The 25,406-nt window shown below is 36.5% G+C and overlaps 1 protein-coding gene across 1 annotated transcript in view; it reads left to right on the forward strand.

Moving 5' to 3' along the window:
- Positions 1-25,406, forward strand: part of PLXDC2 (plexin domain containing 2) — a 416,593-nt gene that overhangs the window by 294,877 nt on the left and 96,310 nt on the right. The window contains exons 8-10 of the mRNA XM_027121784.1: positions 1,272-1,371; positions 11,039-11,134; positions 11,339-11,420. Of these exons, the coding sequence (XP_026977585.1) occupies positions 1,272-1,371; positions 11,039-11,134; positions 11,339-11,420 (278 nt within the window). The remainder of the gene's footprint in view (positions 1-1,271; positions 1,372-11,038; positions 11,135-11,338; positions 11,421-25,406) is intronic.

Here is a 25,406-nt window from a genome sequence, read left to right on the forward strand (position 1 = left end):
ATTGCGGTGGCTTCTCTTGTTGCGGAGCATGGGCTGTAGGCACGCAGGCTTCAGTAGTTGTGGCGCGTGGGCTCAGTAGTTGTGGCTTGCAGGCTCTAGAGTGCAGGCTCAGTAGTTGTGGCACATGGGCTTAGTTGCTCCGCCACATGTGGGATCTTCCTGGGCCAGGGATCGAACCTGTGTCCCCTGCATTGGCAGGCAGATTCTTAACCACTGCAACACCAGGGAAGTCCCCTATTTTCCTTCTTTTTTATTGCCACGCTGTTTATTATGGCTTATACAACCATGTCTGATCTAATATGATCTTTAATGAATTACCCACAGATGGCCCACAATCTGCTTATTCTACTTAAAAGACTTGTTCGTGCATTTATCCTTCCATATTGTTTCTTGTCCCTTTATGTATTGAAGATGTTTTCATCCCCATTTTCATTTCTATAAAACTGGTAGTAAAGATAGTAATCATATCTCCAATGATTCTTTTCTAAATCTAGAAAAAACGGCTCCAAGAGTTTGTCTCATTTATAACTGTTGTATCATGTTTAATATAGTCTCAGTGTGTCCTAATTTTTTAAAACTGTACACATTATAAATGTCTATAATATGCAGATTTGGGCTCTATTGAGGTTTAAATTTAGGAAATATGACCTTGAACTGACCCGTAATAATTCATAAGTTTTCCATATGAGTTTTAACCAGAATAGTGAAGTTCATCCATTAAGAAGCAATTGCCAAATATCGCTATATATTAATCAACGATGATACTGTCACATATATATTTATATATGTTTAGGAATGCACGTATTATCTTTCTCTAGGTTTTATATCTGTAAGGCCACTTGTAAACAAGGATTTTTTAAAACTATGAAAATGAATATATAATAGAGTCTTTGGGGGAAACAAATGGTACAAAAAGAATCTCTATCTCTGTAACGATAGTCCGCACTACGTGCATTCATGGTGTGCTTGTATGTGTGAGAAATTTTCAGTATTCAGCATCAGTTAGATTTTCTGAGAATCTGTTACTTTCATCATCAAGTAGCCCTGTCTGTAGGACCAGGAACTCTCTTGTCACTTTAACCCATCGAATAGCACTAAACAGATGTTATTTTTAGATATTGTATGTTTTTCTTCTCTAATGTTTCCTGCTCTCTCTCTTCCTTCATCTCCATAATCAAATTTTATCCATTAAAAAAGATGGTCGCATTCCCCACACCTACCCCAAATGAAATTCAAATCTAACTCACAGCAATCTGCTTTTTCTTTTCCAGATTCCTGTCTTGGTCACACAGATAAGTTCGACCAATCACCCAGTGAAAGTGGGGCTGTCAGATGCATTTGTCGTTGTCCACAGGATCCAACAAATTCCCAGTATGTAGAAGAAGGGTAATGGCAGAGTCTGAGCCTGCTGTGGGGTAAATTTAAAGGAGATTGATCTAGGGCAGATGTGACTCTTTGAACAATCGAATCACTTAGCTATTTGCTGCTTGTTAATTGTATTGTTTGGCTTGTAAGTCTTCTGGGCATTTGCTATCTCCCTGTTAGTGTTGAACTAATAATTTAGGTGAAGGGAAGTTAAATAGCCACGCTAAGAGAATTTGGATTCTTTGGAATAGTTAACTTGGTTGTGCAGATATATTTCTTTTATTAATAGGAAGAGGAACATAAAAGAGTGACAGATCATTTGATTGATAGGTGTATGATTGTTTATTTCATTTAAATAAATTTATCAGCAAAAGATCAGCCTTGTACCGTTTCATGTTTAACATGTTTGTATAAAACTGTTTGAGAGCCTCAAGGAAGATTTTCAAAAAGTATAAACTGAGGTTAAAAAAAATCTTGATGGAGCCATACCTACCACACAGTATATTTTATTCTCTTTGTTTAAATCATTTTTGCCTATATCTAATCTAGTTGACATTTGTAGAAGAAAAACATATATGTTACTTTGGGCACCTGTTCATCGTATTAGAAATCCAAATGGTAACTGCTGTTTGTAGTAGTTCTGATCACGTAAATAGCCCTCTTTTGAAAGCTTCTGTTTTTTAAAACCTCCTTCTAGTTCAAGAACAGCCCTGAGGGTTGCTTGGGTATGTTAGTACCAAAGGTGACTGTTTGTGTCCCAGATGTACTTATGTAAAGCAAGAGGTTAGGATACATCTCAAGATTAGATCATTCCTTTCCCTTTTGCTCAAAGTTCTTGAGCAAAATTCTTTATTTCATTATAGCGGTAGACTTAATTTATCACATGCATATGCTGTTTGGTCTTGACTTGAACTAATTCTGTTTATGTCACCTCAAATATAGAAAGTAAATGACGTGGAAATCAGACTTTTCAGAGCAGAGGATTGGCTGGAAACATTATAGGGGTTATCTTACAATTACGGTTTAGAATGACATTCATATGTGGCAGTTCTGCTTGGTGAAGACAGTGAATCTTCCGTGGCTGTTTCTCCTTATTAGCTGAGAATTTGCGGGAGGTGATATTCCAGCCACCTGTTAAATCAAGGCAGATTTTCCAGAAACAAACCTGTACTGTGAACAAAGCAGAGATATATCCTTATGTGTAGGCAACGTAAAGACATCCTGACAGAACTCTTAGTCAAGAGGCTGAACCCTGGGAGAGGCCAAGTTGACTTCTGTGTGAGGAGGAATGTTCTCACATTCTTCCTTTCAGAGGAGTTAGTCAAGCATGACCTGAGTCAATTACTGCACAAGTAAAAGAATCGCTAGTTTTAGTTTATTTGTGGCTTCTTTCATCCCGGAAAGAATTTTATTTGCAGCTTCCTCAGAAGGCATCTTGGCCCACATTGAAGTGCTGATATATTATTGTTTAGAGAAAAAGATCCACCAACGTACAAAATAATTTTTTTACAAATGTATTGTAATATTCAAGTGTTGTGTCAGAACCGAGACATGATAAAATTGTACTCAGACTTCAGAGTCCCAAAATGCAATTTTGCACCCCTTGTTATATTGTAACAGGGTGACCATTATGTTTAGAGGGGAAAATGTCCTTCTCAAATATAAATTTCATTGAATAAATTGGCAAAATTAATATGAATTTTGAGAACAGATTATGTCTAAAGTTTGGGAGTCAGCATTAATCTAAAGAAAGTACTCAAGCTTTGAGTTCAGGGAGAAGCTTCTCTCAGGCAGGCTATGTGCTGGAGTGACATTTACATTTCCTGTTGACCTCACTGTCACCTTGAGAAAATTTGCCAGGAAGGAACGGAAGTCCTGAGTTTCTAATCTACTCATCCCTGCCATTAGATGAGACTGGATTTCAGCAAGAACACTGGAATTGATGTGTTCTACTTAAAAATCTTTGGGGGAACAGAAAAATTTTAATCTCCTTAAAAATCTGTTCCCACATTTATCAGGTGTAACAGTATCTGTTACAGGAGGTTCTGTATAATAGGAAAGATATGGTTGCATGGCTGCATTGTATTCTCAGCTGGAAAAAAAAAAAAGCATACTCGTTTACTTCAGACATTAGGCTAACCCAAGAATATTGTAATACAAGTTATACAAGTATCATTTTTTCCTGAGAAATCAGATGATTCCTAGAGATCAGTATGTTACTTACTTGTACAATTAGAATTTAGATAAATATTTAAGTCCTTTTCAAGATTCTGTTCCCCTGTTTAATAACCTTCATTATTAGGAGTCATCCTCATAGGGAATTTAAATCTTTCATCTCTGTTACCCCTTTTTCTTCTCCTGAGTGAATTTAGGGAAAAACTGATCATTATCCTAAGTAATGGGCGGCTTGCTTTCTTCTGTATTCCAAGGTGCATTATTACACAGGACCTTGTTCTCATAAGATCAATTTTCTGTTCTTTAAATCATTTTGGTTACATGGGTCATAGAACCTAGATCCTTTGCTTCATCTAGCCATGACAACATGGGAAAGTGAGCCACAACGTTGAGAGTAATTTTTCCCAGTGGGACCACAATAGTATACCATTCTTATCAGATTTGGTGAAGGTTTGGTAGAGCATTCAAAAAGCTTTAAGGCAAATTGAATTTGTTTATTACGAAGATTCCTCCCCGCCATCATAACATCAACAACAAAAAAATTGTTTTTCAGTTTTTAAAGGCTTCCAAATGTTTTCCATGTAACTTTCAGGCATAGTTTATTAAAATAGCCTTTACCTTTCAAAAAAGATTAGGTGATCTGATAGTTTAAAATATCAAAGGGAATTTAGGCATTGTTAGTAAATCAGTAAATAGTTCTGAAGTTACAAGGGAATTCCTTTGCTCCTTCAAAAAAATGAAAAATGTCTATGGTGAAATTAACCCTTATATTAAAAAAAGAAAAAGAAAAACTAGTTAAAAGTCCAGAATGTATAAGGGAAATTGTAATGTGAATACTGGTCATGAGACCTTGAACATATTATTTAATTTCTATAACTTTCTTTATATGCAAAATGACCATCTTAGTACCTAAGATACAATATGTGTATAGCATGTGGTACCTGGCACAAAGTAACACTGTATTTATATTTACTTGTATTGCTTATCCATCGGCATCTACATTGTTACTTTAAAAAGACAGTGATGCTGACTGAGGTGTCCACACCCAGGCCCAGTGCCCATGAGAGTGAGGCCACAGGGGATTTCCACTCAAGGACACCTTGACACTCTCTGAAACTCATTCTTTCTGACGATGACAGCATTTGTTTCTTAACATACTGTTGTGTCTGTCTGTCCATGTGTATGTATATCTCTGCATCACCTTCTGTTTTTCATAAACTATTTTGTAGAACTTTAGAAACAGAAAAAAAAATAGTATAGAGATCATCCAATCTAATTCAATCTCCACAGGTACAGATGTGAAAAACAGGTCTACATACAATGACCTTGTTTATTCATTGCAGAAATACGAGTGTAAAAATTATTATAAGCATAGTCCATATTAATTCAGAGGAATTGGTAAAATAATAGAAAACTCAAAGAAGGAAATTAAATTGCCTGTAAACCTACTACAGAGAGATAACAATCAATGTTTTCATATCTCTGCATCCAATCTTTTGTTTATAGTGTATACACACACAAACACACACACAGGGTAAGAAAATTGGCATTATCCTATACATACTTTTGCCACCTGTTTTTCTTATAATATATACAACACGTTTTTCTTACACTGCTAAATACCTGTGTAAACGTGGTCGTTAATAGCTGCAACAAATTCCTTTGTTTCATAATTTGTGTAATCTGTTTTCAGCACTGGTGTGTCATGTAGGTTGCTTTTCATATTAATTGTCAGTAAAACAGCAGTGCTAAACATCCTTGCTTTTGAATTTTTACTCATATCTAATCCATAAAAAATGAATATGTAACCATGGAATGTTAATGAATTTTTATGTATTTTGACAGATTGCTTTCTGTAAGGGTTGTACCAATCTACTCCCCCACCAGCATCATATCATATATCCCATTTCCCCAAATGCTCTCAGACACTACTATCATTTTTTAAACTTCGCAAATTTGATAAGCAGAACGTGATATTTCATTGTCGCTCTAATATTCTTTTGATTACCAGAAAGTTCTAACGTTGTCATATATTCATAGGTCATGTGGAATTGCCATAATTTCTGGTTAAGTAGCTCTGCTAAGTAATTCTTTCTCAGCCTCAGCTCGTGACCCTCCATATTTTTTTCTGCAGTGTGCAGAGGCCTTCCTGGGTAAACCTACAGTGCTCTCTAGTACTGTTCTACTTGTTTGTTTCTCTCTCCTCCCGTTTAACGTTTTGAATTTTGATCTTAATCTCCACAGTGCTGACCTTCCCCATCATCCCTCACCTTTTTCTCCACCCTCTGAGCTTAATGAGCATAACATTTCCAGCAAGAAACCCAGAAAATCCGTTCATGCCTCCATGGTCCGTTTATTTGGAAACTTAAGTCTATGTCATTTCAGTAATGTGAAAGTTACTTTAACACACACACGCAGAATTCTTGTACTAGAAACTAATCTGGAAAGCAGCTGACCTAACTTGAAATGGTTCTACTACAAGTTATGATAATGGCAATTTCTGAATCCCTTAGAATACTCCACTTTTTTCTTCTCACCAGCATGCATCATCTGGTTCTTTCTTAACACCAATCCCTTTCTCATCAGCATCTTCTGTTTTAAATTTATTGACATTGTGTACGCTACAGTGTGCCTTTGCTTTTTGGTTATTATTATTCACAGCTCAATAAGAAACATTAGCATTTTCAAAAATAAAACTGACAACTAATTTGGAGAGAAAACATATTTTAAAAATACTTAGAGATTTAGGGAACTCTTTGAGGAACATTGTATATAGTTTGCCATACACGGTCTCTTTATGAGCTTACAGACCAGTCAGCAGTTTCTCAAAGAACTTGATCAAAATTATGTTCACAGACTGAAAAGAAAAAAATAACTTTAAGAAACAGAGATGCACTTTTATTACGCAAAATGTCTTAAGCGTTAATTCTCAAAAAAATAGTAGTATAGACCAGTACTGTCCAAATGAACTTTCTGTGCTGATGAAATGTTTTAAATCTGAATTGTCCAATACGGACTTACTAGCTACATGTGACTACTATGCACTTAAAATGTGGCTAGTGAAACTGGGGTATTGAATTTTTAATTGGATTCAATTAATTTTAAGAGTTATGTATGACTAAATGGTCACCATACCGAACAGGGTGACAGTGGACCATATACACATGTTTAAATAGAACATTAAATTTCAAGTATAATATTTACATTAACCTACTTTTTACTTCTTCTTTGCCTTCTGAAAGGCCTTAGAATTTTCGGTATTATTCAGTGATACATTTTCAAATTTAAGCATTTCACTTCAATTGATTTTGCCTGTAAAAAAAAATTGTAATTTTGGATTCAGTGGTAGGACACATCCATTAGAATTACTTAGCAACTAAAATAAAAGAACATGTTGACAAACTATGGAAGAAACAAATAGTCTTGGAAAAACATGACTTTTTTTTCTTAACAATTTATACACCCCAATTAAAGCTCTTTCAGAAGAACTGAGCCTCACCTGTTATTTTCAAAGTTATCAGGGTCTTTTCATTCATTTAAGGACGGATCGCTCTACAAATCCTTCAGGAAATTGTGTCATCTTACCTTGTGTTCCTCAAAATGGAAAACACTTCAAACTTATTCATTTTACAGAAGATAAAATTGCTTCTCTTTACCACACAGCTTCATTAGGTGCTTCTGTTGTCAAGTACACACTAGCTCACTCGAGGCTGAACAAAAGGAAGAAGAAATAGAAATCATGACATTTTCCCCATAAAGTATCCTCTCACAAAATTCTTCCAAGATAGATAGCATTATGCAAAGTGATATTTTATTGCTTTAATACATACATTTCTAACATACCCTATTTGCTTGATCTTGATTTTTCAAAAGAAGAAAAAATTTAAGAATTTTCTGGATATTATAAATCACTGATTAATTTTGACATATTTGAGAATTTTTTTAGAATTTCTATGAACACAAAAGAATAATGAGAGGAAAATATGAGAGGTTCAGATTAGCACCTCATGGTCACCTAAATTTTATTTTGCCTTTTCCAATGCTGAATTATATTATTTTTTAATAGAACTACAGGGGGAATTTTTTTTTTTTTTTTTTTTTTGCCACACTACACGGCACGCAGGATCTTAGTTACCTGACCAGGGATCGAACCTGTGGCCCCTGCAGTGGAAGTGTAGAGTCTTAACAACTGGACCGCCAGGGAAGTCCCAAGAATTTTTAAATGTTTCAGGCAAAAGCATCTTCTATTTGTAGATGCTTTATTTCACAACTCCAACTAGCTAATTCTGGTAATGCATTGCATTTTCGTGTGGGAAGCTTATAACTTCTATAATAGTGCACTTTTTCTCTCAAGAGTCTCTTTTTTCCTGAGTCTTTATGCTGGGAATGAACTTGTAGTTGTGCAATACATGCTGTTTACATTAAAGAGTACTCAATAAATGGTGCTGTGTGCTGGGCTCAGTGGGAACTAGTAAAGAAAATAAGAAATAATCATTTGGGACCAGTCATTAAGCATTGACAACACATAAATAAGGAAATGTTAGCTAATCATTTACTTGACAATCCAGACAAAATATTAAAATATTTATATAAAGAATCAGACAATTGAGGAAATTACTCATACATTCTCTGTGTGAATGTTAATTTTCAAGACAGACAAGTAAACTGGATCATGGCTAATCATGCCACAGGGTACTCATTAAACTGTTTTCATTTGAGCTAAAGTGGATATTGATTGGAGAGGATTCCTGGTGTTTCCATACAATCACTCTGTCCCTCCTGCTGATATTGTTTAAAATGTCTAAAACCATGCAATTCAATAGTTACACTTTGAATCATATCACCTTAAGATTTTGATTACTGAATTTTATTCTCTATGTGTTAGCTGCTCAGAGATTTATTTCATTTCATTTTTTAAAAAATTTTAAAAGCCCCTAATGGTTGTTATAGTTGATCTTGGTTTTGTTAAGATGTAATAAAACAGTTGAAGCTGTATCACCACACCTAAGGTACTGAATGTTTGGTTCACCATTATTTTGGCTAACTTTCTAAGGAAGACACAGGGGCTAAATACATTTCTGGAATCAAATGAAAGCTTCTAGTATTGGCAGGAGCTACCAGTAAATACATTCCTAATTACTTGTTTTTGACAGGGAGATGTATGATACACAACAGAAATGACCATTTGGAAGCTGTCATTAATTGGCAGGTCATCAAACAAAACACGTTCTCATTAATTCTGGTTTTATTAAATTCATCTCCTCCCAATAGTTGGAGTTATCTGAGCAGGTGATAGGACTAGCATGGCAAAAATGTCACTGCTTCCCTTTACCCCATTTGCATGATCAATAATTAAACTCCCAGAGGCTTCACAGTCATGTCCATAGTTTGAACTTTTCAAAGTGTAGTATGAAGTTAAAAGAAAACTGGTATTTTAAGCACCTACTAATATGATACTGTGCAAACTTTAGTATGAAGAAGACTCAGAAACCCCCATCACAGTGATCTCATGGCAAGTCTATATTATTTATTTATTTCCAAAACCTAAATTGTTTAGCAAAATGCATAGGAAAGCACGTGTCCTCTTTAGACAAAGGCAGAAACTGAGTAATCGTTTCAAACGCCTTAAAAGTTAAAAAAAGAAAAAGGAAAAAGAAAAGACATTATTCGTGTACCTCAAGAAACCTTACTAAATATCATGAAATTTCTCTAATGTTGGATAAAGTTTGCACTTTGAAAATTATATATGCATCTTTCGCTTATACCAAAAAGATGTGAATTGGATTAACATTTTTAATCAGTGTTTCCCAATCTGAGAAACCTGAAGATATATTCAGTGAAGCATTCCTAGCGTTCTAGAAGCATTCCTTGCCTCCAAAGAGTTCATTTTGGACCCCTCCCCCTCTTCCTCTTCTGCAGTAGAATTTCATTGTGAATAATCAGAAATGGGTGAAAGAATATGAGTGGAGAGAAACAGATATGTGTAGGTTGTGAGTAAATGTTTGACTTTCCTCCTGGATGTGTAGGTATCTACATTTCCTGAACACTGTTACTAAAAGAGAGTTTGCTGTCTTCTGGGCACCACACTCCTGTTTTATGTGCTAGAGGAGATCATTGTTGGTCTATTTCCTTTAATCAAAATTTAACTTTCCCTAATATAAGAGGGGAAACAAATTCCTAGAAGCCTGATTTCAGGGCCTAGATCTATAGAAATTAGATCAGTACATGCAGCATATAACCAGTATGATCTATGGTTGCCATATTGATGTTAGACAAAAATTATATCTGACATTTATTGAACTTACAATGTGAAAGGGATTATTCTAAGCAACTTTCATTTACTATCTCATTTTAATTCTCAAAACAGATCTGTGATAGAGGTACTATTATCTCTATTTTATAGGCGAGGACAGCGAAGCATAGAAAGGCTAACAAAAGAGCCAAAGTTCATGCAGATACCAAGTAGCAAGCCTGGGACTTGAACCAGGCTTTTCAAATGCATGCATTATTAACCACCATGACATATGACTTCCCCAAGTTGGATACTATGATATTTTAAAAATAATTTATAGCTTCCCAAATAATTCCTGGTAGATATAATAGTATTCAGGAAATGCATTCCTGTCGTTATAAGCATTCCAAGAGCTAAGTAAAATACCGATAATATCAATTTTCCATTTCCATTTACCTAACTCAAGCAAGCTAATATAGTATAAGGCTCAGGTCTTTTTTCAAAAGTAGATTTTAAGTATATATCATCAACATCTTTTTTTGTCATAAAATACATTTGCTTGTATTTATCTGATTTTTACTTATTAAATTTCTTGTCAAAGTCTCTATCTAACCTATTCCTCAGGAACACCACTGGATTTGCTGATGAATTATTATAAATTCCTGCATGCAATATAAGTGCTAATTATTAACCTTCCTTGGATATGACACTGTACATTAAATAGCAATACTGATTTTTTAATGATTTAATTTCTGTCTTCAAGTTTATTAAAGAAACTTATTCTAAACCTTTAAAGGAATCAGACTCTTATTCTAGCTAAACCAGCTTTACTTAGACTGAAAAATTTTTAGTTGCTACCCATTCCTAAAGGACTCACTGTAGTTTTAGCTTCAGAGAAGTGGGGTCATCTTACCTTCTTGATTTCATATGTCAAAATCTTTCAAAATTTATAAATCTATGAAGAAAATGTCTTAAGTATACTCTGAATGACAGTGGGTTTGAGCCCTGCTAATGAAGTGAGAAATTTGAGACCCTAATCAACATTTTTAGCTTCCTTGATGAAAATGCTGCTGGGTACAAGAGTTTCAGATTTTGATAATCAACCTTTTTATAGGGTTTGATTATTTTAAATTTTTATTTTAAAACCCCATCAGGTGAAACGCTTATAATTCTACATTCATTATTAAAATGCAGTTGTTTTATAAGTGAAGAAATGTTGAAAGTGGATTTTTTTTCTACTCTCCATGCTGTTTTTTGTTTTTACAGATGTTCGAAGAAGAACAATTTATGAATACCACCGAGTAGAACTACAAATGTCAAAAATCACCAATATTTCAGCTGTGGAGATGACCCCATTGCCTAGTAAGTTAACATGTAAACATAGCTAGGTGGGAAAAATGATTTGCAATGTGTATGATCTGATCTTTTTACGCATGGGTCTTTTGATCCTGCGTGTATATGGGGATGCGCGGGTGATGTTAATTTTGACAGAGCAGTCTTTTTTTTCTCTCTCTCCCTCCATGCTGCCAGTTAGTGTTGATGCATCCATTCTCTTCTGTTTCCTAGCATGTCTCCAGTTTAATGGTTGCGGCCCCTGTGTATCCTCTCAGATTGGCTTCAACTGCAGTTGGTGTAGTAAACTTCAAAGGTAAAAGACAGTAATGCAAAATATTTTTAAACTTTATGAAGACTTGTTCTATTCTTCCATTGAATTTTGAATGTGTCAGGTGTGTTGACTGGATATACATGAACAAACGTGCATGTGTTAAACAAAACACCAAAATGCAAAAAATGCTCAGACGTGGGAATTGTAGTATTTTCCTTTGATTGCTCAAAGTGACCGTGAACCTTTGTAGTCCGTAAGATAATTATCTGACATATATTTATAATTGCTATGGGGCTTAAGATAGATGATGATTATGACTGATGAATCTATAAATTGCCGCTGTTGGTCCGTATTCTTCAGAAATCATGGTATGACATATCTTCACAATAACAAGGATGGTTTATGCATAATCACATTAACATTCTTAGCAAATTCCTATAAATATCTCAAAGGTTACTAACCAAGATTAGAGGTGTAGTCTGAGGCTGAGGAATACAGTGACACCAACAGGACTCTACATAAATAGAACGTGCGGTTTGGGCCTGGGTTGTAAATAACTGACTTTGAAACTTAAGCTGAATCACTTGGTTGTGTCAAAGAGGTTTGCTGATTTTCATGAATGGCAAAGAGGATTTTTCAGTCTGTAGAGTTTTTCGGAGACTGAATGCTCATTTGTTGAAAATGCAGAGTGAAGACGTTTAAATGTGTTTTATTTACTCAACCATTTTGTGTAGCAGTTACGTCCCGAGCGCTGGGAAAGCAGCAGTGATTAATATAGATGTGGTCCCTGCCCACCATGGAGCTTCCAGCCTGTCCGGGAATAAGTCCCCTCTCACCTGCAGAGTCTATGAAAAATCTGCTTCTTCCTCCAGGAGAACTGAGTCTTCAAGTTTGTGCACGTTCCAGCAGAGCTTTCTGTTGTATGAGAAGCTGGTGTCTTATCATCTTGCTGCAGCCTTTGCTGTAAAGATAGGGACATGTTCAGGACTACTTTAAAAGTTATTGAAGTATAAAGAATAGAATGCCAATTCCTTGATAACAAGCTATGGGAAACATGTGTGACTTGCTAACTTTGGGACAACCACTACAGTATTTCAGATAGAGCAATATTATTTACTATAACCGCTGTTTTATTTTCAATTTAACATGTTGTTCCAATAATTTCCTTTGTGCAACGAATTTCAAATAATGGAAAAGCAAGCAGGCGATCACCATTCTTAAAAGTAGATTTCTAACTTGGCTATATCTCCAGAGTGGGAAGAACTGCTATAAAATTAAGGATTTGTCGTCATTTATATGCAAATACTGCTGACATGCCACAAATTAAAAGCATACCAGAAGTTAGTCAAAATCTGTTTAGATAATGACCAAAACGAATCTAAAGAGATGGCATTCTAATAGGTATATTTTAGTAACGCTGATCTGAGACATGAAAAACGCCCAGAAGAATTAAGTAAAAGGTCCTGGTTTGGGGTGCGTATCTAATTGAAGTTCCAGTTCAGTGGTCAACTCCTCTGAGAACGTTCCCTAAACCATGAGTCTGTGTGAGGCGCCCAGCCCCTGTGGTTCTCGGCATCCTGCTCCAACCTCCATAATTAGCATTTAGCTCGAGGCTTACGGACATTTGTCACTTGTCTGTCTCCTCTGCTAGGCTCTGGGTTTATTAAAGGTGAATTGTCCTTACATCTCCACAGCCTAAGAATGTACCTGATACTGCAGAAAAATGAACGAGTGAATGAATGATGGCTAGGTTCCAAAGGAAGGAATCATGATTTGACTTGTCTGGGAATGAAGGATCTCCCAGGATGAGGGACTTTCAGAGCTGAAACCAGGAAAGTTGAGGGAAAACCAGGACGAGTTAGCTACCCCAGCTAGAGTACTATTCAGACAATCTCGACTGAAACAGTGTCATTATAAATGAAGGTTTGGGACACTAGGCTAGAACCCTACCTTCTACTAACCATTTCATTATTTTCAAAAAAATTTTTTGGTGGAAATATATGTTTAAAGCTCCAGACAAGCAGTTCTGACAATTGAAACACATCCACAAGTTGTGCAAAACGCTTTATACCGTCAATGCTCCCATTTTATTGAGAGTTTTCTCTGCCAGACAGTGTTCCAGGAATTTTCAAAAATATTTAATTCACATAACATTTTTATAGAGGAGGAAACTGAGGCTTCCGTTATTTGTGCAGGGTTTCAGAGCTCTTCAGTGATAAGTTTGGAATTGAAACTCAATCTGTGTGCTTCCTGGCCTGCCTTTTCGATGCCTCACACCCACCAGGCTGCAGGTGCGCTAAGCAACTTAATCGTAACTGCTTCCTGAAAAACAGTAGACATACTACTGAAAAAATAAATATTTCTATAATTGTGGGTGCAAGAAAATTGCATGGTTTTGAAATTGGCATAAAAAGCATGTAGAAGAGAATGAAGCAAAGCATAAGACTTTTGTATATTACTGAAAGCATAGGTTGTTTTTAAGATTAATGGAAAAAAGAAAGGTGGTGATGCATATGAATGAGGACAGAATTTATCAAAGAACGCTATGAAGAAAAACTTCGAATTTTCTGCCTGTTACCATTTGGTGTTTTGTTGCATACCAAACACTGGTTTAAAATCTTGGATTTATTTTTAATTCTTCAGCAACCCAGTTATATACATATCAAAACCTGATTAATTAATTGGTTTAACTATGGCTCGTTGTACTTTTGTTCAACTTAATTTCCCCACTGCATTTTATTAATTTCTCCTTAGGCCTATGAGCATCAAAACTTTGCTTTTGCTGCCCAGAAGCATTTCCCCAGACTTTAGAGCTTTTATCGACAAATTCAATAAAACAAGAGACGTCTTATCCTAAGCAGTGCAAAAATTGCCTCTCAGATTGTTTTCTTCCATCCTTCTTACCTTCTCCTTTGTGCTTTCTTATCCCTGAATGATAATCAGTTGGTGGTGATTATTGAATTCTCAAGCTGGGCTTCCTCTAGAAAGATAAGATAATTTTAATTGGTTTGTTTATTTCCTTTAATTCTCAGTTTTCAGCAAGCCAAAACTAAGGCACAATATTTGTAATGGCTTATCCAAGGTCTAAAGGAATTTGAGTTATAGGAACATGTAATGAGATCCATGATCAAGAGTGTTTTCTTGGGACAGGTGGTCATTACTTCTAGGTAAGAGTGCTTTTGTTTCTTCACTGGAAGCTGAGAGGACCTGAATCAACCACACCTTTTATCTTCAGTCATTCAACAAAATTTTTTTAGTATCTCTGTGTTCAAGTTACTATCCTGGATTGTGAATTCAGTGGTGAAGGAAAGAGAGAAAATCACTTCCCTCATAGAGCTTACATGTTTAGTATGGGGAGACAGAGTTTAAGCAAATAGATATGCAGGAAATAAAGTTAGCAGTGGTGAGTGCTACGGCAAAAGAAATGAATCGAACATTATAAGGGAAAATATAGCAAAATCGATAGGAATAACAGGAGTTTACTTGTTGGTTTCATGCTAGACAACCTTGTCTTTTTGAAGAGACCTTGGTTTCATCAGCCATCACCCTCCAAAAGTTTATTTTTTAATTGAAAATAAAAACATTCATTCACTCATTCATTTACTTAAAAATTTATTGAATACTTTCCACATTTATCTGAACAGCAAGCACTGGTCTAAACACGGAAGTAGTTAGAACAATAACCAGGCATTAATCAAAGCCAGAGTTCTCAGGGAGCTGAGTTTAGCATATTAAGCTGGAAAATAAATGAATTGATAATTAAACAAAAAAGACAGTTGATGATGAATGATCTGTTGAGTTTGGAGAGCCAGTAGTTGCTCTGATCTGAGTGGCCAGAAAAGGCTTCTTGGGAAAAGGGACGGTTAAACTTAGATCTGAACAACCGGGAACCAGCTACACCAAAGTGAAAGCAAAGAGCATTTCAACGCGACACAGATTACTTAGTGGATTCGAAGTGAAGGAAAAGGGAACTATATGAATCCAGGATACTTCTTAAATTTTTGTTTGGGCAATTTGGTGGATGCTGGCATTTGTCTTTTGAGATAGGTAAGATGACATACGAAATAGAGACTAGGGTGGGAAGAAATAAAGAGTTTCACTGGGGACTAGTTCAGTTTGAGATGCCTATCAGACTTCCAAGTGGAAATGCTGTATAGGTGGGGATATATGAGCCACATATTCCAGGAAAAGGTTATGGCCAGAAGTTCAGATTGGAGAGTCACCATCATATAGATAGTGTTTAAATTCAGTGGACTGAATGAGATCAGCTGTGGAGAAAGTGTAAATTGAAAACAGAAGAGATCCCAGGAAGCAGCCTATGGCATGGCATAATGAGGTATGATGCTAGTTTTCCATTACATACAATTATTTTAAAGTATTTGTATACATGCATGTTTCTGTAGACAGAGAATACCTCGGAAAAGATACATAAGAGACTGATAACAATATTTGTCTCTAGGGAAACGATTGTGAACAGGGACAGGCAGGAGAATGAGTATTACTATTCATTACGTACTCTTTCTTATGATTTGAATTTTGCCACATGGAGTTGAAGACAAAAGGAGGAATCAACAAAGGGGACATAAAAGAACATAAATTATTTCAAGGGTAGAAACACAGTCTTAGTCTTACTCATTTTAGTAAACACCCAACACAGCGCCTGACCTAATACAGGGCTCCAACACAGACAGCTTGGACTGAACCATCCAATAATTGAGGCCAGAAATTTCCACTTTCCTGAGAATTCTAATGGCTCACTTTGGCTGTTACTCTCCATTGACTTTGTCAGTGTCAACCAAACGGCTATAGAAAGAATTAAGCTGATGCCTGATGTTGACGTTAAATGATGTCAACATTTGTCATTAAGCACGTTGAACACTGGGGAGTCAGTCTCTTGGTGCCTCATTTGAAAAGAGTTTTCCACCATATATTTACCTAGTTCCAATCAAAGTCATAAGACTGGTACTGGTAAAAATTTGGGAATAAATGTGGTGTATGATTCCACCCATCAAAAGAATAAATAGAATAGGCAGACCTCTACTAATGGTAAAGACATGGATCTACAGAAGAGTACTATAACATATTTACTTAAAAAATATGAGATGAGGGAGAGGTGTTTCTGAACAACTGCTCTCTTATTTTTTTTAACCTGTTATTTCTATTGCGTCTCCCTGAGCATCCTCTGGCACTGCCTGTTATCTGCCACTGAATGAATTGGATTTCTTTGCAGTAGCAAGAAGAGAAATAGAAAGAAAGTATCACATGCAATATATTTCAAAATTTTTGAAAATACATAAAGTCAGAAATATTGGCTAATAATTCATTAACAATATGAAATGTATTATCAACCTAAATTAATTAAGGATATAAAGGCACAGCTAATTTTTTTTTAACATCTTTATTGGAGTATAATTGCTTTACAATGGTGTGTTAGTTTCTGCTTTATAACAAAGTGAATTAGTTATACATATACATATGTTCCCATATCTCTTTCCTCTTGCATCTCCCTCCCTCCCACCCTCCCTATCCCACCCCTCTAGGTGGTCGCAAAGTACCGAGCTGATCTCCCTGTGCTATGCGGCTGCTTCCCACTAGCTATCTATTTTATGTTTGGTAGTGTATATATGTCCGTGCCACTCTCTCACTTTGTCACAGCTTACCCTTCCCTCTTCCCATATCCTCAAGGCACAGCTAATTTTTAAAAGAGAATGTGCTTATATTATTATATTCTCATTTAGCCTACAGAAATTAAACTACCTAAGTTTGGGAGAAAAAAGAGAGTTGGAGAGAACAAATTTAAGTAGTGCCGTTGATCCAACCTTTCCCCAATCAGTAATCTTATGCTTCTGAAAAACAGCACCCAAGTGACTGGAATATATCTTTCTCCTTTGGTCTTGATCCTCTACACCCCTTAACATGGGAACATTTGCAGCATTGAGTGTGACTCTAGTATTTAAAGAAACAGTGGGTATTTTTCATATCACGTGGTCTGGAAAGCAAGCCAACAACTTCATCAACAAAAACCCCACACCCCACAGTCCATTCTGACATTGGAGGAAGAACTGGTTTTTTTTTTTTTTTTTTTTTTTTTTGCGGTACGCGGGCCTCTCATTGTTGTGGCCTCTCCCGTTGCGGAGCACAGGCTCCGGATGCGCAGGCCCAGCAGCCATGGCTCACGGGCCCAGCCGCTCCGCAGCATGTGGGATCTTCCCGGACCGGGGCACGAACCCGCGTCCCCTGCATCGGCAGGCGGACTCCCAACCACTGCGCCACCAGGGAAGCCCAGAACTGGTTTTATTAAGGGACAGAGTATCAGGCTCCTGAGAGGGCTGTACTAAGGGAATTCCAAGCATATTTTGACTGAGTATGATTTTTACCTACTTACCCACCTCAATATCTAGCCCTGAAGTAAGGTACAACTCCACTGAAATCCTGAGAAGGCCATACAAAGCCATATAAAGTTGGTTTGATTTAACAGTAAGACTTAATTTAGTCCAAGATTTTAAGATTGAAGGAGAGGATCCGGAACCTACAATTGTTGAGTAACAAGCCATATATGGTCTAATAAATTCACATTTGAAGCTACTTGTAAATTATACATTTATATGATTCTTTCACATAAGGAAACTTGTTAGCTTTGGTGATAAGGTGTGGAGTCCAGACCTAATAATCAAATAGAAGCCATTTGAGGGAGCCCTGATCCAAAAATAATTATAACCTTAGGCTTATTTCAGTGGATTGGGGTAAAATAAAGTTCTGCTTGGAAATGCACCTAATTTCGGATGGACATTTAGAACTCACCAAGCTCTAAGAATTTTAAATAAACTTTTATTGATCTGTGTTCCAACGTGCTGACTTTCAAGTTGAAATCACCTCCATCTGCTTATCAGATTTACAGATTAGTAATATTTTGATTGCTGAAAATGTTACTGTTTTCAGTATATAAATTGAATGTCAGGTTTAAATACAAAATATGAAGCTCTTCATAACTAACAAAATCTACTTTTGTCTTTGGTAGAAAATACGTCCTTGCTGAACTATCAGATCCAACAAAATTATTTAATTGAAGAAAAATTAATTGGAATGCTTTGTTACCACTCCGCCTAGTCATGATAGACAGGAGGAAGACAGTTGCTGTCATTTCTGATTGAAGGCATCAAGGAGACATTAGACTTTAATTATATACACTCAGCAACAGTGGGTAAATTGCCCATAGATCTGAAACTGGTGGCCACCTGGACTTCCTGTGTCAGGGAGTACTAGCCAGCCAAGGTTCAAGAGGGGCTCAGAATGGAAGAAGCATTCCTGAGTTATTCAAAAGGAATCAAAATTCCACAAAATTGAAACTAAAGAGGGGGCCATGTTTTGTTGTCTGAGGTAGATTCAACTGGATGTCTGAATGCCTAGTGGCAGGGCCAACAATTAACTGACTAATCTTGGACAAATCAATAAAGCTCTTTGACTGTATATGCTAAAATGTGAAATCCATACGGCATCCAGATATATTTGCTTCTTACGTTCTTTACATCTGAGTGGCCATAAGTTCGGTAGTTCTCACATATTAGTACAGTGAAGAATTGCTACTGAAGCTTGTTAAAATGCAGATGTCTCTGAAACCCTCCAAGGGATCCAGAATCAGTAGGTCCAGAGTGGAGCCCAGGGATTTAACTTTTTGACAAACCTCCTTAGGGGATCCTGGGGTAATCTGAGGCGGGCACAGTGGAAATGCTGCTCTTGCAACGTGTGGGCTGAAAGTCCTGTAAGCCTGCAGTGCTTAGGCCAAAATTGTGTGGAAACATTTACTCTTAATTTGGAATAGAGAAATACTACAGAAAAAAAGTTCTGAAGATAAAAATATTTGTTGTTAAAATCTATCAGGAGTTAATGAAATAGATCATGATAAAAGAAAGCAAGAAATTTTTGGATAAGTATAGCATATAAAATAAATAAATCAGATGATGTTGGAACATTGTTAGCTAGTTAAATTTGTTGGAACATCTTTGATTTCTGAATTTTTATTAAAATACTCCTACCACAGTAGAAATTCACTGTTCTAAGGGAGCTGAGGTGCTTCTAGAAATATCATACAGCCAAGATAATTGTTTTTGACGTGCAATGCTTATAAGTGGTGAATTGAATTTAGAACTTATTTTAGTGCTAGGCCCTTTATAATCCCTTCAAATTTAGATAAAGAATCTTAGTATTTCTCTTAATTAGCTTGTCCTGAAATATAACATAAACACATTTGACTTTTAAGAATACAGAATTAAAGTCCATTTTTATTTCCTTCTGAGCATTCCAAGCCCAGCTTTAACAAATGTACAAATTTTTGTGTGTGAATTAATTATAATAGTATAATGAGGTGTGATGCTATTTTATCCATTACATAAAAGCATTTTGAAGTATATTCCAATATAGAGAATACTTTTGAAAAGATATATAAGATACTAGTAGCAGCTAGTTTCACCTTTGGGGAAACTGCCATGAATTGGAAATTGACATAAAGAGAGAATATCATTTCATCAGATTCCCTTTTATAGAGTTTGAATTTTCGCCATATGTACATATTACCTACACTGAATCAATCAATAAACAAACATATATTCCTAAAAGAAAGGAAATATATGTTAAAGTGTATTAGGAAAATTTGGATACTCTTTCAGAAAAGTCTAAAGTTAAAGAACCTTTCAGGAGCAGAAAATTATCAATGCTGAGTGTATGGGCTACGTTTCTTTCCCCTGAAGAGATGGCATTAGGTTTATTAGCCTTTTGGATATAAAATGCATGTAATTCTTTACTTTTTTTGAAAAAAAAAAGGTACTGAACTGTGTTATTTTTATCTATCTATCTATCGATCTATCTATCATCTATTTTGCATTTTGGTCTCTGTCTCCTTTTTGCCACTGGCCATCTGCCAGTCTCTACGGACGGCTATGAATACAGAATGGAAACCAGCTTTCTTTTTTCCAAACTCTAAAGCAACAGGTAGGTCTTGAGCCAAGTCTCCTGGTAACCAAGGCCCCCCTGAAATATCAAGGCATATTTAAAGTCATCTTTGATTTTCCAGTCAGTGAATGCTGTGTTTGCATTCCATCTGAGCACCATTTGGCAAACTAGAGATAAGAGCTGTAGAATTATTTGGCATTACATCTCTTTATAGCTGCTTTTTCAAGATCATCCAGGTGATTTTAAAATTTTGCTTAGGTGTTAACCAACTCTGGTGGCTGCATTTTACTTGGTTGTAGTTTAGAAAACTAAACTTCAGCAAATGCAATCTAGCAAACATATATGGAGTAGCAAGAATGGAGCATTTTAGTGCTAAATTACATATTCCATTCCCTTAGCCGGCTTGTACTAATGCACTAATGAGTTCCCCTGGAAATAATTAAAATTTAATTGTCCAAGAATGAAATTGAATTTCTCAATTTAAAAACAGTAGGTGCTAAATTATTATGGAAAAAAATATGATCCTTAAAAGACAAGGAAATCAAAATTTAAAAGCAAAAGCCAAAGTTCACAGCTGGCTTCCCTTTAAACGAAATTGACATGATATTGAGTAGGAGGTGAACCTCAGATTAACAGTCTTATAATGAAAATTCTGATATTGTGGTAAGAAGAAAACATTTAATGAAAGTAGTTTGGTTTAATTATTTGTTTTGCTGAAAATCTAATGTCAAGATATAGAAAAACATTCAAAATTCAGTATATTCCTACTTAAGCCAGCTCTTTCAACACTTACATAACAAAATGATAAAAATGTCATTGGGATAGGTTCTGATTTTTTGCTTTCTGCTAAAATCTGTCTCTGAGAAAAGCTGAAATATGATTGTTTCATATGTCTTGATATGAACATACTACTAAAGATTTTTATGAAATGTTCTAAACGCTAAAGAATTTATTCTCTCTCAAGTTTTGAGTCAGAGATACAATCTTGTCCTACCCAGAGTTTTGAGGGAAATTTTATGGTAGGAATTTTGTCATTCATGGAAAAGTTCAGGAAATGCAGTAATTCAGCAATGCATGCAACAATCCTGTTGTTTCTTTAGCTCTAAGAACATCTAAATAGTGTTATTCTAGAGTTGTATCTTTTTATATGATTGTAGGGCAATCTGACCAAGCTAGTATACTTTATTAGGGAAAACAAAGAAGAAGATATTTCAAGATAAAAATGATTTATTGGTTGAACAAAGACTAGCATTCAAATTTTCCTTTTCTGGATCATTATAATATGGGTTGGCTGATTCCGGATTAGTGATGCTTATTTTTTTCTCCTTCCTAGAGGGCCACTTTTTCTTTCTCCCAGCTCTAGAATTTTCCCTTCAATGACAATTCATAGTCAAGGGGGAGCTGTTCTCTCCATGTATCATGATCTTGTCTGCATTAATTTCTAATGATAGACTCTCCTAAAAATACACAGATTTTATATTCCTAAAATAATGTCTTCGACCACTAGAGAAGACCTCTGCATTGACCTTTGCTCTGATCAAAATTAATCTCTCTCTCCTCTGCACTCTGTTAGCACACAAGTTTATTTTATCTTTGCCCAGATTTCCTGCTGCTGCTACTGCTGCTAAATTGCATGCGCTTTGAAGGAAAGGACAAGGGGGTTGTTTTAAGGGTAAGCATGCCTCACCTTTGGAGATGCTTAACATAATTATAGTACCTACCTTTTATTCTATACTTACCATGTGCCAGGCATCACAGGAAAGCCTTTACTTCCACTAAAGTCTTTTAATTCTGTTATCTCATTCAATCTTTGCAGTCACATTAAGAGGTAAGTGTTAAGGTCCCTGTTTCACAGATTAAGTAAATGAGAATTAGAAAGGTTGAGCTTAGCCAAGGTCCCGAAACTAGGAAACAGTGGAGCCAGGATTTAAAATAAAAATTGGGGGGCATGAACAAAGCCTGAAGGGGGCGAGTGCACCACAGCTAGCCGAAGGGAGTCTGGGAAAAAGCCTGGAACTGCCTAAGAGGCAAGAGACCATTGTTTTGGGGTGCATGAGGAGAGGGGATTCACAGCACTGCCTAAACGAGCTCCAGAGATGGGTGTGAGCCACGGCTATCAGCAAGGACCCCAGAGATGGGCATGAGACACTAAGGCTGCTACTGCAGCCACCAAGAGGCCTGTGTGCAAGCACAGGTCACTATCCACAACCCCCTCCCGGGAGCCTGTGCAGCCTGCCACCGCCAGGTTCCCAGGATCCAGGGACAACTTCCCCGAGAGAACACACGGTGCGCCTCAGGCTGGTGCAACGTCCCGCTGGCCTCTGTCACACAGGATCGCCCCGCATCCTACCCCTCCCTCCCCCTGGCCTGAGTGAGCCAGAGCCCCCAAATCAGCGTCTCCTTTAACCCCGTCCTCTCTGAGCGAAGAACAGATGCCCTCCGGCGACCTACACGCAGAGGCGGGGTCAAATCCAAAGCTGAACCCCAGGAGCTGTGCGAACAAAGGAGAGAAAGGGAAATCTCTCCCAGCAACCTCAGGAGCAGCGGATTAAATCTCCACAATCAACTTGATGTACCCTGCATCTGTGGAATACCTGAACAGACAACGAATCATGCCAAAATTGAGACTGTGGAATTTGGGAGCAACTGTAGACTTGGGGTTTGCTTTCTGCATCTAATTTGTTTCTGGTTTTATGTTTATCTTAGTTTAGTATTTAGAGTTTATTATCATTGGTAGATTTGTTTATTGATTTGGTTGCTCTCTTCCTTTTTATATATATATTTTTTTCCCTTTTTCTCTTTTTGTGAGTGTGTATGTGTATGCTTCTTTGTGTGATTTTGTCTGTAGAGCTTTGCTTTTACCATTTGTCCTAAGGTTCTGTCTGTCCATTTTTTTTTTCTTTTTTTTTTTTTTGGTATAGCTTTTAGCGCTTGTTATCATTGGTGGATTTGTCTTTAGGTTTTGTTACTCTCTTCTTTCTTTCTTTTTATTATTACTTTCTAATTTAAAAAAATTTTATTTTAATAACTTTATTTTATTTTACTTTATTTTTTCTCTTTCTTTTTTTTTTTCTCCCTTTTCTTCTGAGCCATGTGTCTGACAGGATCTTGGTGCTCCGGCCAGGTGTCAGGCCTGAGGCTCTGAGGTGGGAGAGCCAGGTTCAGGACATTGGTCCACCAGAGACCTCCCAGCTCCATGTAATATCAAATAGCGAAAGCTCTCCCAGAGATCTCCATCTCAACGCTAAGACCCAGCTCCACTCAACAACCAGCAAGCTACAGTGCTGGACACCCTATGACAAACAACTAGCAAGACAGGAACAAAAACCCACCCATTAGCAGAGAGGCGGCCTAAAATCATAATGTCACAGACACCCCCAAACACACTACAAGACGTGGTCCTGCCCACCAGAAAGACAAGATCCAGCCTCATCCACCAGTCTGCTCCACCAGGAAGCCTACACAACCCTTTCAACCAACCTCACCCACTGGGGGCAGACACCAAAAACAATGGGAACTACGAACCTGCAGCCTGTGAAAAGGAGACCCCAAACACAGTAAGTTAGGCAAAATGAGAAGACAGAGAAATACACAGCAGATGTAGGAGCAAGGTAGAAACCCACCAGACCAAACACATGAAAAGGAAATAGGCAGTCTACCTGAAAAAGAATTCAGAATAATGATAGTAAAGATGATCCAAAATCTTGGAAATAGAATGGAGAAAATACAAGAAACGTTTAACAAGGATGTAGAAGAACTAAAGAGCAAACAAACAATGAAGAACAACACAATAAAAGAAATTAAAAATTCTCTAGAAGGAATCAATAGCAGAATAACTGAGGCAGAAGAACGGATAAGTGACCTGGAAGATAAAATAGTGGAAATAACTACCACAGAGCAGAATAAAGAAAAAGAATGAAAAGAATTGAGAACACTCTCAGAGACCTCTGGGACAACATTAAATGCGCCAACATTTTAATTATAGGGGTCCCAGAAGAAGAAGAGAAAAAGAAAGGGACTGAGAAAATATTTGAAGAGATTATAGTTGAAAACTTCCCTAACATGGAAAAAGAAATAATCAAGTCCAGGAAGTGCAGAGTGTCCCATATAGGATAAATCCAAGGAGAAACACACGAAGTCACATATTAATTAAACAATCAAAAATTAAAGAAAAAATATTAAAAGCAGCAAGGGAAAAGGAAAAAATTACATACAAGGGAATCCCCATAGGTTAACAGCTGATGTTTCAGCAGAAACTCTGCTAGCCAAAAGGGAGTGACAGGACATATTTAAAGTAATGAAAGGGAAAAACCTACAACCAAAATTACTTTACCAAGCAAAGATCTCATTCAGATTCGACAGAGAAATTAAAACCTTTACAGACAAGCAAAAGCTAAGAGAATTCAGCACCACCAAACCACCTTTACAACAAATGCTAAAGGAACTTCTCTAGGCAGGAAACACAAGAGAAGGAAAAGACCTACAATAACAAACCCAAAACGGTTAGGAAAATTGTAATAGGAACATACATATTGATAATTACCTTAAATATAAATGGATTAAATGCCCCAAACAAAAGACATAGACTGGCTGAATGGATACACAAATAAGACCCATATATATGCTGTCTACAAGAGACCCACTTCAGACCTAGGGACACATACAGACTGAAAGTGAGGGGATGGAAAAAGATATTCCATGCAAATGGAAATCAAAAGAAAGCTGGAGTAGCAAATCTCATATCAGACAAAATAGACTTTAAAATAAAGACTATTACAAGAGATAAAAAAGGACACTACATAATGATCGAGGGATCAACCCAAGAAGAAGATATAACAAGTGTAAATGTTTATGCACCCAACATAGGAGCACCTCAATACATAAGGCAAATGCTAACATCCATAAAAGGAAAAATCAACAGTCACACAATAATAGTAGGGGACTTTAACACCCCATTTTCACCAATGGACAGATCAACCAAAATAAAAATAAATAAGGAAACAGAAGCTTTAAATGACACAATAGACCAGATGGACTTAATTGATAGTTATAGGACATTCCATCCAAAACCAGCAGATTACA

The sequence above is a fragment of the Aethalodelphis obliquidens genome, unplaced genomic scaffold (assembly GCF_003676395.1).
Source record: "Aethalodelphis obliquidens isolate GAN/ISIS:26980383/991018 unplaced genomic scaffold, ASM367639v1 scaffold23, whole genome shotgun sequence".
Classification (NCBI taxonomy): Eukaryota; Metazoa; Chordata; class Mammalia; order Artiodactyla; family Delphinidae; genus Aethalodelphis; species Aethalodelphis obliquidens.